This window comes from Vigna angularis, chromosome 2 (assembly GCF_016808095.1).
Source record: "Vigna angularis cultivar LongXiaoDou No.4 chromosome 2, ASM1680809v1, whole genome shotgun sequence".
NCBI lineage: Eukaryota > Viridiplantae > Streptophyta > Magnoliopsida > Fabales > Fabaceae > Vigna > Vigna angularis.
Window position 1 is genome coordinate 4,397,058 of NC_068971.1, and position 12,936 is coordinate 4,409,993.

The 12,936-nt window shown below is 32.2% G+C and overlaps 1 protein-coding gene across 2 annotated transcripts; it reads right to left on the reverse strand.

The window, feature by feature from the left end:
- Positions 1-9,936: 9,936 nt before the first annotated feature.
- Positions 9,937-11,438, reverse strand: LOC108327980 (gibberellin-regulated protein 4). 2 transcript variants are annotated; one of them, XM_052872840.1, is made up of 4 exons: positions 11,252-11,438; positions 11,083-11,127; positions 10,926-10,959; positions 9,937-10,397 (listed from the first exon to the last, which is right to left on the reverse strand). In XM_052872840.1, exons 1-4 carry the CDS (start codon positions 11,315-11,317, stop codon positions 10,216-10,218), a joined length of 327 nt encoding a protein of 108 aa, XP_052728800.1. In that variant the 5' UTR covers positions 11,318-11,438; the 3' UTR covers positions 9,937-10,215. The 2 variants fall into 2 exon arrangements, with proteins under 2 accessions (XP_052728800.1, XP_017417226.1); XM_017561737.2 differs by having other exon boundaries at positions 11,249-11,437.
- Between the last annotated feature and the right edge of the window lie 1,498 nt (positions 11,439-12,936).

Below are 12,936 nucleotides of genomic sequence, written 5' to 3' on the forward strand. Positions count from 1 at the left end.
TCAGATAAATATTTTATGTAGTTTATTTTTTATTTTAAATTGTAAGAGAAAGTTATTTATTTTGTAGTTTATTTTTTATAATTGTTTTATATTATTTCTTTAGAAATAAAGATAAAAAAAATGAGAATTCTTACAATAAGAAAAAATTTGCAAGTATATAACATGAGTAATTTAAAATTGATTTGAAATATAAGAGAAAATTGATTTATGTATTGTTACTATTACTATTTTGTGGATATAATTGTGGTTAAAATTGGATAAGAGAGAAACATGTGATAACTTTCTCACATGCTTGAAACATATGAGAAATTTTTGTTTTTATATAACTTTCTCATGCTTGAAACATACATTTCCATAGTTTAAAACAATACTAATTGCTCTTTTTATCATTAATATCTTTAACTTTTACTTAATTTTCAATTAATTTACATATATACATTAATTATAATGTAAAGATGAGAAAGATAAAATAGAAAAGGCTGTAAATATTTTCTAAAAAATTTATTTGATTTTTTTTATTTTTTAAAATTAACTCTAACCAACAACAGAAGTAGAGAAAATAATAGGTACAGGAAAGGAACGACAAATAAAGAGTGTGTTGTTTTTTATTTTTGTGAGTACACAGAAACTTGGGCCTTGAAATTGAGAGGATAAGGAAAAGTGGGCCAGATTCAATCCGAGGCCGAAAAAGGACTATGGCTAACCATGTACACCTCCAAGCTCTTCCCTGCACTTCAAAAGTTTTCAAAATACCAAACTTACCCCGTAATTAAAATGGTTTGAATATTTAAAAAAATTAAAGTGTTCAAAGATTCTTTTGTAGCAGCAGTGCATGGAGACGGCCGGCTTCTCTCTCGCATCTCATTTTTGTGTCGTATCTCATTATTAAATTCTCTCTCCCTCTCCCCTTGCTCTCTTAGAACACTGTTTTCCATTCTCGCACAACACACAACACTCTCGATTTGCTCTTTTTCTCTCCATTCTCGCAGACCACTTCGCACACAGGCGGCCGTCCAGGCATTGTCGTGCTTGCCTACCCCTCTCGCTTTCGTCTTCCTCTCTCCGTTGGAGCACACTTCCAGACTTTGATTGCATTTTGCAGACACACACAAACAGGAGCAGGTTGAAGTAGATTTTCTCCTACAACCACCCACCCAATTCTCGCTGCAGCCATCCACGTCGTCTGCAACCACCCACACAGTTCTCGCTGCAGCCACCAGCGTCATCCCAAAGTAGATCGTCTTATTATTTTTTTAAGCATTTGATTGCATTTGATAGCATTGGTGTGTTCTGACATTTTAGCATGATGAAAGATGAAAGATAGTAGAAGAGTGGATTTACAGTGTTGTAGTGTAGATCGGATTTGGAGAGGCGATGGGGCTGAATCGAATGTAGATAACCGATTCAGCCTCCATCGCATTTTGACATCCGATGTAAATCGGTTTTTTTTAATGTTATTAAATTTATATTTAATGTTTAGTAAACAGGTAGTTATATCTTTTGCCATTTAGTGTTCTGTTTTTTTTTAAGTTATTTTGAATGGTTTAAATTAATTAATTAATAATTTATTTGAAATTTTCGATTATCCTATTTTTGAATTTTATTTTAATTAAATTTTTATATTTTAATAATTGATTTATTTATATAAAGATTTTAATTAAATTTATTTATTTTTAATGAAATAATAAATTTTATAGAATGTATAGTTATTTATTTCAAATAATATATTAAGGAATTAGTTAAATTCATTAATTTTTTTGTTTTTAATTGTTTTAAAGTTTTTTATTTTTTTTATAATATGAAGCTATTTTGGTATTTTTTCTAAAATATTAGATTTTTACCGTTAGAAAGTAATAAAATAATTAAATAAAAAATATTATTAAACTTTTACATAAATTAGTAAATATTAGTCCGATGTCCACGTCCGAATAGGTGATCATAGGATTTTTACATCCTATTTTGGTATATTCGGATTCTCATATATGATATTTTTATTGTAAGTTTTTTTTATTCAAAAATAATTTTATTAATTTTAATACATTCATAAAATTAATTTATATTTATTATAAACTATATAATACATTATAAACTAATACATAAAATAAAATAAAAATATAAGAAGTATTAAAAAAAATTTAAACTAATATAAAAAGTGTCATAACTCATTAAAAATCCCAAGTAGTGAAAGTCAGGTGTCAATGCAAGGGTTCAGATTTTCAGATAATGGAAGGCAGGTGTGCAGCGCTGAGTGGCCGATCGATTTTAGTGACGTTAGTGTTTAAGGCTAAATTTCAAACTTCGTGCCATTTTTCTGCATGCACCCTTCATCTTCAACCTTCTGAACTTCCATTTTCTCCTCCTTCTCTCTAAAATCTCCATCTCCTCTCTATGATTTCTCATCCTTTTCTTCTTCCGATCATCATTCAGTCAATGCCTGAGTATTCCTGGTGTCAAGAGCTACACTTTGCACCGATCAAGTTGTGGTTTAAGCTGGTAAGTACTTCTCTTCTTAGACCGTTCGTTTTTCTGTAACATGCAAACCCAAATTCTAGTTGCATGAGTGTATTATCTCATTCTGATAGCAATTCTAGTTTGGTATTTGGTTTAGTTTTTAAATCGGTGAGCTCTGAGTGTATAAGATTGGTAGTGGTGAACCATATCCTGCATCTGTGAATGTTCGACTATTTTTAGAGGTAAGAGGAGCTTATATAATTTGATTATGATTTCTTGTTCTGAATGGTTGTATGTTTGTTTGATCCATGGATGAATATGAAGTGTTGCTTTCAGTGCATGTTTTGTATATATGAGTGTATGAGTTAAAAATGACGGGAACTGAATGATATAGGGTTTGCTCTTAAGTATGTAAAATTCTGTATAATTATGTATAATCTTGTGGTTGTCACCGAAAGTCATCATTGACCGTTCGGTTTTCCTTTGGGTGTTCGGTCTGGACTGGATTCTTCTTCTGTGGAGAATTTCAGTTAATGATCGATCGGTTTTCTCTTAGTATATTTGTAAGTAAGTGTTCGGTCTAAATAGTTTCCTCTTTATGCTTCCTAAATAGTTTAGTTAATGTATTCTATAATACTTAAAGTCGTAGATGTTACCTTTATCCTTAATTGAAAATAAGTGTTGTGTAATTGTATATATATATTCCTTCATTTTGATTTAAGTTCAGTAGTGTTCGGTCTTGAACCAAGCGCTAGGTTTCAGTAGTGTTCGGTCTTGAACCAAGCGTTCGGTCTCAGTAGTGCTCGATTTTGAACCAAGCGCTCGATCTTTATAGTTGTTGGTCTTTAACCAATCGCTCGGTATTTTTATTATACCCCATTGTGTACTCTATTTGAACTAAGAGTGTTCGGTCTAAGTCAATAGTATTTGGTCAAATCTTGTAGGGTTTGGTTTAAGTTCTCAGGTTCCATCAATAGTTATTATAATTTTTGGTTAAGTCTAAATTATATGTATTATTTAGTATTATGTACATTCTTAGGTTTTTTGTCTAGTAAAATATTGTTCTGTAGTAAATGTTGAGTAACCAGTAAAACATCCAAATATAATCACGAGTGTTCGGCTTATGATGAGTCTTATCTAGAAAGGACCGTTCGGTCCTGTTCTGTGTATAAGTGGAAGACCGCTCGGTCTTACACTAGGTGTCCAACTGTGTTAGTCTAGAATGTATTCAAAACGTTCGGTCTTGTCTATGAAGGAATGTTATTGTTCAGTTTTGATTTCAGATGGGATCTGTTTGTATTGGTTCGGTATGATTGTATTATTGAATATGAATGGAATAGAATGGAAATGAAAGAGTATTCCAGGGAGGAATATCTCATGAGTGGTTATTGAATGGTAGAGTATGAACGTGGTTATGCTTAGCTGGCGGTTATCCTGATATTCTGTGATTACTCATTCTCAAGTAGAGAGGAGTAAGTCATGTGTGAGAATGACAGGAGGTCCTAGTCCATAAGGTGAACTTAGACGAAACGGACTAACCTCAGGTGGTAGCTGTTAAGAGTGATAATGCTAATTCTTACCATTATCTAAGCATCATTTTAGTAGCAAAATCAACTCCTTTCTAACTTGTAACTTGTTTAATCCTCTTCTTTTGTCTTGTTTTCTAAATAAATGTGTTTTAGGCTACATTTATGTATTATAATCACTAATCCCCTTATTTTGTAGCTAATATTATGCTTAGAAGAACCTCCACCAATGTATAGGGCTTAACCAGCCATAAAAGCAAGTAAAACAAAAAGAGAGAATTTTGGAATGCTGTGGCTGAGCGGCACAATTTATGTGCAGCTGAGTGCCACCCGACCAGACTTGCTGTAGCTAAGCGGCACCGGTTTTGTGCAGCTGAGCGCCAGCTCTCTAGAATGCTGTCGCTGGGGTGCAGCTGAGCGGTGACGCTGCTGATGTGTCAAAATTGCCTATTTATTCAAGTTGTCTCGAAGTATTTGGGGTCTTTGGTTCTTTGGAGGTGCATCTCACTCAGAGGAGAGCTTGGAGGGCTGCTAGGGCTCGTGGGAACACTCCCTTCTTCCTCTTGGGTTCTTCATCTTCTTCCATGGCCATTTTGTAAGCTTAAAGGCTCTCCATGGAAATGGAGAGCCAAACCCATCTTGTTGGGGTTAGTTGTAGCCTTTGAATCTTGTGTAATTGTTGAATGATTTGAATATATATATGCCTTTTCTATCAATTACTAGTATTCTTGTTTCCAATCTTAAAGCTTGCATGTAATGGGGACGTTCATGACTTGATTTTGGGGTTTCATGGGTTATGGGGACGTAAGATGAAACCTTGAACTGAAACAAGAGTCCTTGTGGTCATTGATTCTAGGGATGGAAGATGATTCACATGTTGTCTTAAGATCCTAGCTCTTTAATGCGGGTTTGCTTGTTAGATTGTCCAAGGGATTGGAGTTTGATAAGGAAAACCTAGGCTCTTTCACCTAAGGGATTAGGGCTAGAGTGTTTTAGTGGATTGACTTTAGTAAATTGATAGAGAGGAGACGAAATTGGTTATACACAAGAGTGCATTGGTCAAAACTAACCTTAACAATGTCATTTCATACCATTTCTAGTCTTTTCCATTTCCAAGTGCCTTCAATACCAAAGTCCAACCTTGTAATTACTTGTGAATTTATCTTTTTGCACATATTCTTAAATGATGAGTTGTTCTTGAGTCTAGATGAGTTGTTAATCGCACAATTTTCTAGTATTACGAGTCTCTTGGGAAAACGATACCTGGTCTTACCACGGTTTATTACTTGAACGATTCGGTACGCTTGCCGAAATCGCCTAACAGGGAGCATCCCAGCTATTACATTACCCGGGTGCAAAAACGTCGTAGCTACACAGAATTCATACAGTCCGGACAGTCAGAGTAAAGTGGTCGGTCATTGCATGCTTTGACTTGAAATTTTGATTGGAAGTGCATGATTGAATGTTACATGATTGTATATTGTATTATGTTAGATTTATGTGAAGTATAGGTTTTACTGAATTAATTAAATTACATAAGCTTATCCTATTTTTCTGTCTTGTCTGTATTGTCCGTTTGGTTGTCTTTTCCTGTTGCAATGATCATCCTGTGGATGTGGGCAGAAGGAGAAGAGCTGCTGGAAGAGGCTCTAGAAGAAGTGGAAGTGAAAGCGAAACCTTAGGACCGTTCGGTCGTTAGGTTGGGTTTTATTTTGTAAAACCGTTCGGTGTAAGCTTAGTTTTGAAACCGTTCGGTCTAGACTGTAGTTCTGTAAAGTTTGAATTATATAGTATTTTCGTAAGGTCGTTCGATCATATCTATACCTTTGCTTCTCAGAACTGAACTGTAATATTATTAATTGTGAATATTCTAGATACGGTTTTATGTTATATTTTTGGAATGTTACAAGAAGTAAACGTAAACATACAAAATATGAAATGGGGTGCAGCAATGTAGGGGTGGGTAAAGAAATACAGAGGTACAAAAATGCATGTTTAGTGATTGAAGGAAAAAGAGGTGGAGTTAATAGTGTGTATAAAAATTCTCAATAATAAAAAAAATAATTTTAAACCACTTATTAATTAAAGATATTTTAAGAAATTAGAAGTGAAAATGAAATGTTTGAAGTTACGTAACGAAACACTCCCATGTAAGACGTATTAGACCAAAACATTTTTGAAAAGATCCAATAATACCTGAATCAACAAAAGTATAAACCCAAGATGGAAACCAAAAACGAAAAAAAAAAAAAATAAATAAAAAAAAAAAAAAAATATATATATATATATATATATATATATATATATATTCCAAAGAAAAAAAGTTTTATGTTTATGATAAATATTATCTGTCTACACGTTTTTAATGATATAAATATTTGGCTCATATTTTACATACTTAGATAAGATATGTACAACAGTAGTTTCTTAGTGAATACCATTTTATGGCTATATTTAAATAATTTTATCGAAAAACATTTTTTCAATAAATCCATATATATAAAACTTAACTAAAAATAAGTTAATTTTCATCTTGGTTTTTTATTTAATAATATGTACATGCGCTTTCATTTACACACACATATATATATATATATATATATATATTTAATTCATTGGATAGAGAAATGGATCAATTAAGACCTCGAAAAAAAAGTTTACACTTTACTTGGTTACACATCTTTACACTTTTCTGAAATGTTTAAATTGCATTAAAATTTGACTTGACGCAATATGTTAAAAAGCTTGTTTCATTATAATTTTTTTAAAAATAATTTATTTATTTATTATTTTAAATAAGCTCGTTAGTAATTATTTATGGTATTATGTAATATATTTATATATATTTACATGTGATAATATATTTATAATATAATAAACAATTTATTTAGAAAAACTGATTTTATAATAAGGTTACTAAATAAAATAAATTTTATCTTTCAACAGTTTTATTAATTTTATTTTTTATGTAAAGTAACATACTAAATTATTAAAAAGGTGTCCCAATGAGAAGTATAATTAAATGTTGTTTTTAATAAATTGAAATTTTACTATAGACAAATCTTTTAATAATTTATGGTAGAACCACTGAGAATAAGTATTAGAAATAAATTAAAAAACCAGTAAGCAATAAATTTTGTGTCATTTCATGCAATTATTGAATATATTTATTTTTTTTATCTGTTTATTTAATGTAAAAGTTGCGTACAAAAATCTATAAAAAAAATTGATAACTATTGAACTAAATAAAAATCAATATTACAAATATGACTCAATACCAAAATAAAACATTTTTAAACGTTTGAACAATTTATTGGTCAAGATTTTGTTTATTCTTTTTCCAATTTTAAACCACCATAACATTTATGTTTCCTTCTTATTTTCGAGATAGAAATAGCTAACCATACATGAGTAATCTATACAAGTGTTATGGCTTAAAACAAAACACTAACACCTTACTAAGCCAAATTTCAAATTACATTTGAAAAAACGGAGCTTGTCGTGCTTGCAGAGTCGAGTTTGCCGTGCTGAGCTTGTCCAGTCGTGTTTGTTTCTCAAAGCTATTCTCTTAAATTTGTAACATCAATATGTTTTCTTAAACTTCTAAATCAGTCATACTTCAAAGTCTTTGTTAGCATATCTGCAAACTGCACTTCTAATTTAGAGTGTGTGATATCTAAACTTCCATTACTGATCTGTTCATGAATGCAGTGAAACTTTGTTTCAATGTTTACTTCTACCATGAGAAATTGGGTGCTTGACAAGATCAATTGTTGACTGGTTGTCCATGAACAACCTTATTTTTTACAATTAAACCTTCATTTCCAAGCTTTCCTTTGGCAGCAGAATTCCAAAATGGTATGTTCCTTGTGCATAACGAAGGATACGCTTCTTCTTCAGGTTCTTTCTCTAACCTCTATCTCGGCTGAGGTGTTCACAGCATTGCTCTTGTGCATCTCAAATTTCTTCACCATGTCTTGTGCATATCATGACTGATACATCATAATACAACACTCGGTTTTGCTTCCCGTGATCGTACTATTATGAAGTGTTAAGAAGTGAATTTTGAATTTAAATTATAAAAATAATTTGTAAGATATATAAGATTTATACTTTCTTATATACTTTAAATTTACTATATCTTCAATAAATATGAAATTTCCAATATATTGTCGTTACACCAAGGTATACACGATGTGACACTTCCAACATAGTGAAGTTGCCTTTAGTTTTTCACCTCATTATCTTTATAAAGGATTCACTCATTTCCATAAGGTACTGCATTTCTCATTATGTGATTTCGTTCTTTTCACAAAGCTTCTTTTAGCCAACTAGCAATCATTCAAATTGTTTGACATTCTTTTCCTCCGCACAGGAACTGAGGTTATTATTAATTTATATATATCCAAAAAATATTATATTGCATTATACGAAATTAAATTAGTGTCCTGTTACCAAACTAACCACAGAAAGAATTCTTCTTGTTTTGGCTGCTGCAAAAGGATGATATTTTTGGAACATGAAGTCAATAATGCTTTTTTTCGCAGTGATTTACATTAAGAGATCTTACATGATTCCTCCACTTGGTTTACTAACTTTAAATTCTTCTAAAGTTTGCATTCACGAGTCCAACTATATTAAGCTGGTCAGCTGCCAATGGTATTATAAACGTTCTTTTACATTAATTTTTTTGAATTATCACCAATCATTTGCTGATTATTCTCTCTGTGAAAGTCAATTCATCTTTATTCACAGTTTTTCTAGTGTATATTTTGATGATCTTGTTGCTAGTTGTATGGAAAAAATTAATCATGTCTAACAGTTTCTGCATAATATCTTCAAGATATTTGTCCTCTTAGATATTTCATGGGTCTCGAGATTCCTCTGTTTAAAGGTGGTATAGTCCTTAATCAAAGGAAATATGTCTTAGAACTTTTTGGAAGACAGTGTGATCATTGCTTCTAAACCTGTCACCACACCTTTTGATATCCTTCCACTAAATTGCATTATCATCAAGTTACTCCTTTCCCTTTTTTTCTAATATATACAACATCATATAGAAGATTGATTGAAAGGTTACTCTATTTGATCATTACTAGACCTAATACTTCTTATTCAGTTCAACTTAGTCAATTTGTTTCCAAGCCTTTTGGATGGATACTTGTGGTAATGCAGCAACCAGAGTTTTGAAATATTTAAAAGGATCTTTTCTTCCCCGCTTGTTCAGATCTTAAACTCTATTGTTTTGCCGACTTTGACTAGACCTGCTGCCTTGATAGCCACAGATCTATCATTAAGGATCATTGTGTGTTAATTTCTTAGTTCTTCCCTTATTTCACAGAAATCTTAAAAGCAGAATACAATGTCTAGGACTTCTTCAGATGTTGAGCGCAGGACATTGACTAGTATCAAACGTTTATGCATTCAATTACAGTTCAACACATCGAAAATCTTCACATTTTCACCAAACTGATGTGTAATGCTAAACCTTCATATCCCTCTGTGCATTTCCAATTGATGCTAGCGAAATCTACATGTTTTTCATGGTTTTGGTATCACTTTTTTTCTTCCTTATGGGATGAAACAGCTGAAGGAATCCTTAATATTTTAATTTCCACCGAAAGTGGGATTAAGTATCTCCATCTTGTTACATGGTCAGCGTCACTAGTTTTTACTTTTGTGGCATCTTTACTTTGTAAAAAGAAAAGGAAAACAAAAGTACACGTCTTGAGTAAAATGGGCCTACAGACTTTGAGAGAAGGGTGCATGACAGAGCAAGAGCATCACTTTGCCTTATCACATGCACGCCTATCTGGTAATAAATAGGGACCTTGTAAAGAAGAAACTACACTGAAAGGGAAAAAAATTGCTCTTTTGTAAAGACAGTGAAGTAGCCCAATTATCTATTCAATGATTCCAAATTATAAGTATGTGATAGTTAGCTGGCCAAGACAAGATATTAAGCTAGAAATAAGTTCCACAGATGATGTATTGATATAAGTAAGCCACTCACATTAAAGGAAAGCAAGTCCTAAGGAGTGATACTACGGATGTGGTCCTTAGAGGGAGGACATCCCAAAACTCATAAGAAAACATACATCATAGTGCCACCACAAGGGGCTATATATCATTTAGTTAGGACATGTGAATAGTAGGGGAGTAAGCTAGTGCCTTAAATGGAACAATGAAGGAAGTGATAAATATATAAGAAAGCAACATCTGATGTTGAGGTTGAAGCTCAAGGGCACTTGGGTCCTCCCTCCTTGGTCTTCCAGTTGTTGTAGCAAGGGCACACAGCCTTATTACCATAATAACCCGGAGGAACACACAGGCACTTCCTGCAGCACTTCTGACAGAAAAACATGCAGGGCTTGTGGTATTGGGTCTTGTTGCATCTCCTCGAGCATTGTGATGGGCATTCTGGTCATTTCATATTCCCAAAAGAGACATATTCAGCATTGGTAAGAAACAAAAGAGGCAACCGGTATGGTCAATCCAATAATCAATAGCTCTTTGACTCCTCTCTTTTCACACATCAGTCAAAAACACTAAAAAAATGCAGCTTTTATGGGGAAAAATTGACCACAGTCAAACTAAAATTGACAGTGAAGAGAGATGTAACAATTAATAAAATTTTAGAACTTTTTTTTTTAATTTATAGAGAAAGTACAGATAATATTATATGTCGGTTTGGTTAGTTAAGAGCTTTCAAAAGAGAGGTACAGAATCATGTGAGCATAAATTCTTAACTGAAAAAATAATAGGAAAATAACAATCCAAGATCTGCACTGAGAGCTTTTTGGGAATGTTCTTAAAAATTTTCCTTCTTCCATTCTCAGTGTCGCCACCATTTTTTATGTACAAAGTTTGGAGTTGGAGAAATCTCTTGACATATATACATTGCTTGATGCCATAAAACGACAAGTTGAAGAAAAGAAGTTTACTTACGGTAACTCTTGAGACTCCCACTTCCATATTTGCTCTGGGGAAACAAACAGCATAAATCAGCACTGATTCAACCCTTAGAAAGCAAAAATCCCAAGACCCCATTTTTCATTCTTCACAAAACCACAAAGAAAGAGAGTAAAGAAGAGATGCAGCATACCTTGTTATCATTCAGGTGGTCTCCATGCCCATTTGCAGCCATGACCTGAAAAACAAAGCCATTAAAAATGTAAGAAGCCTTCAATTTCTCAACACTAGTACGCTAGTGGTATCAAAACATGAAAACATTATATGTGTCTGGTTCTTAGACATTGTTAAAGACCAACCACGGTTTGAAGCATGGAAATGGCAATGAGAGCCAAGATCATAGCTGCAAGGAACTTAGCCATAGCCATTGTTGCACAACACTATGATCAGAAAACCCCTCTTGATTTGGCAGAACCTTCTGTCTGAATCACGAATCGAGACCAAGAAACAAGAGGGATGTTTGAGGAGATGCTGGGATCCGAAAGCAAATTATGGTGGGGTATTTATAGAAACGTTGAAGGGTGGGGATTGGATGCAACATTTATTGGGTGCATTAAGAAGTAGAAAGTTGTCCTCAATTTGGAGAACCAACGTCTGACACGTGTGTCAGCACAAATATCATGACGGTGATGCAAATTACACTAGATCGGATCGTACGATCTACGAAATACATTAATTTAATTAGGAAATGCTAAGCAACTTGGAACATAGCCGCATGTTTGCTGCTCCTAAAAACTAACACTCTTAAAAGACATGCACGCTCCATAATTCGTATCGATGGATGGGAAAAAAAGAATAAAGAAAACAAAACAAAATAATACCTAAAGTGAATTTTTAGATGATAATTTACTTTTATTAAGAACTTAAATTTATAAGAGGAATTCAATAATCTAAAAATGAAATTTTAAATTTCATATAAAAAAGTTAAGAATTTAAAATTAATGTCATTTTTCTCTTTCTTGTTTTTATATATAATCTCTTTATATCCTCTTGATCTCGTTAGGACATTACTTTTTCCACCTCTAACTCAATGTTTTCACATGATAGTTTTGATCTCATTATCTTTATCCTTTAGCAAGATTTTATCCTCATCATTCTTCTTATATTAATAGTTATAAATTTTTTCCATCCTCATCTTCCATCAAATAATAAGTATGCTCATATTCCTTTATATAATTTTAAAAATTAATTAACTAACTTTTTATAAAAAATAAAAATTACAAAAAAAAAATGTAAACACAATATTATATAAAATTCAATGTTAAAAAGATATTCTTTTTAATGTTAAATAAAAAAATTATAATTACATAAATATCAATTTAGATTAATAAATAAAAATTGAATAAAAGTAAAATAATTAATATAAGAATTGTATTTATTCAAATGCAATATACTATTTAAATATATAATTAATATTATTATAAGAGGAAAAATACCTCTAAGACATGAGTAAATTTCACTAGTGCAACGAAGGCTATTGTCTCAGTTTGTTTTGGGTTTATGACCACGGTTACAAAATCGAGGTATATTCAAGCGAGGTAAAAAGTCTGAATTTTTTACTTCGGTTTAAAATCGAAGTAAAAAACTTATGATTATTGTCTCGGTTCTAGTTTGAACCGAAACCGTAAACCCTTAAAAGTAATTAATTTAAGGGTCTAGGACCTCGGTTGGGGTCCAGAACTGTAACTTTCCAAAATATAGTATAAACTATAGCAGAGAGTCATCACATACATGATAAGGTAGAACAGTCATCCATCTAAAATATAAAGTATTAACTTTACAGTTATCCAAAAACAACTATAAATTTAAAGCTTTATATACATACGATAGGATACTCAAACATATATACAAGATTCTACTAATCTAACTACTCCGCAGCATCACCTCCATCTAATGCCTGCTCTAGAGACACCTCTTTTACCGCTGCTCACACCCAAAGGATGATCATTGCAGAAGAAAGAACACTAATACATACAAAACACAAGCA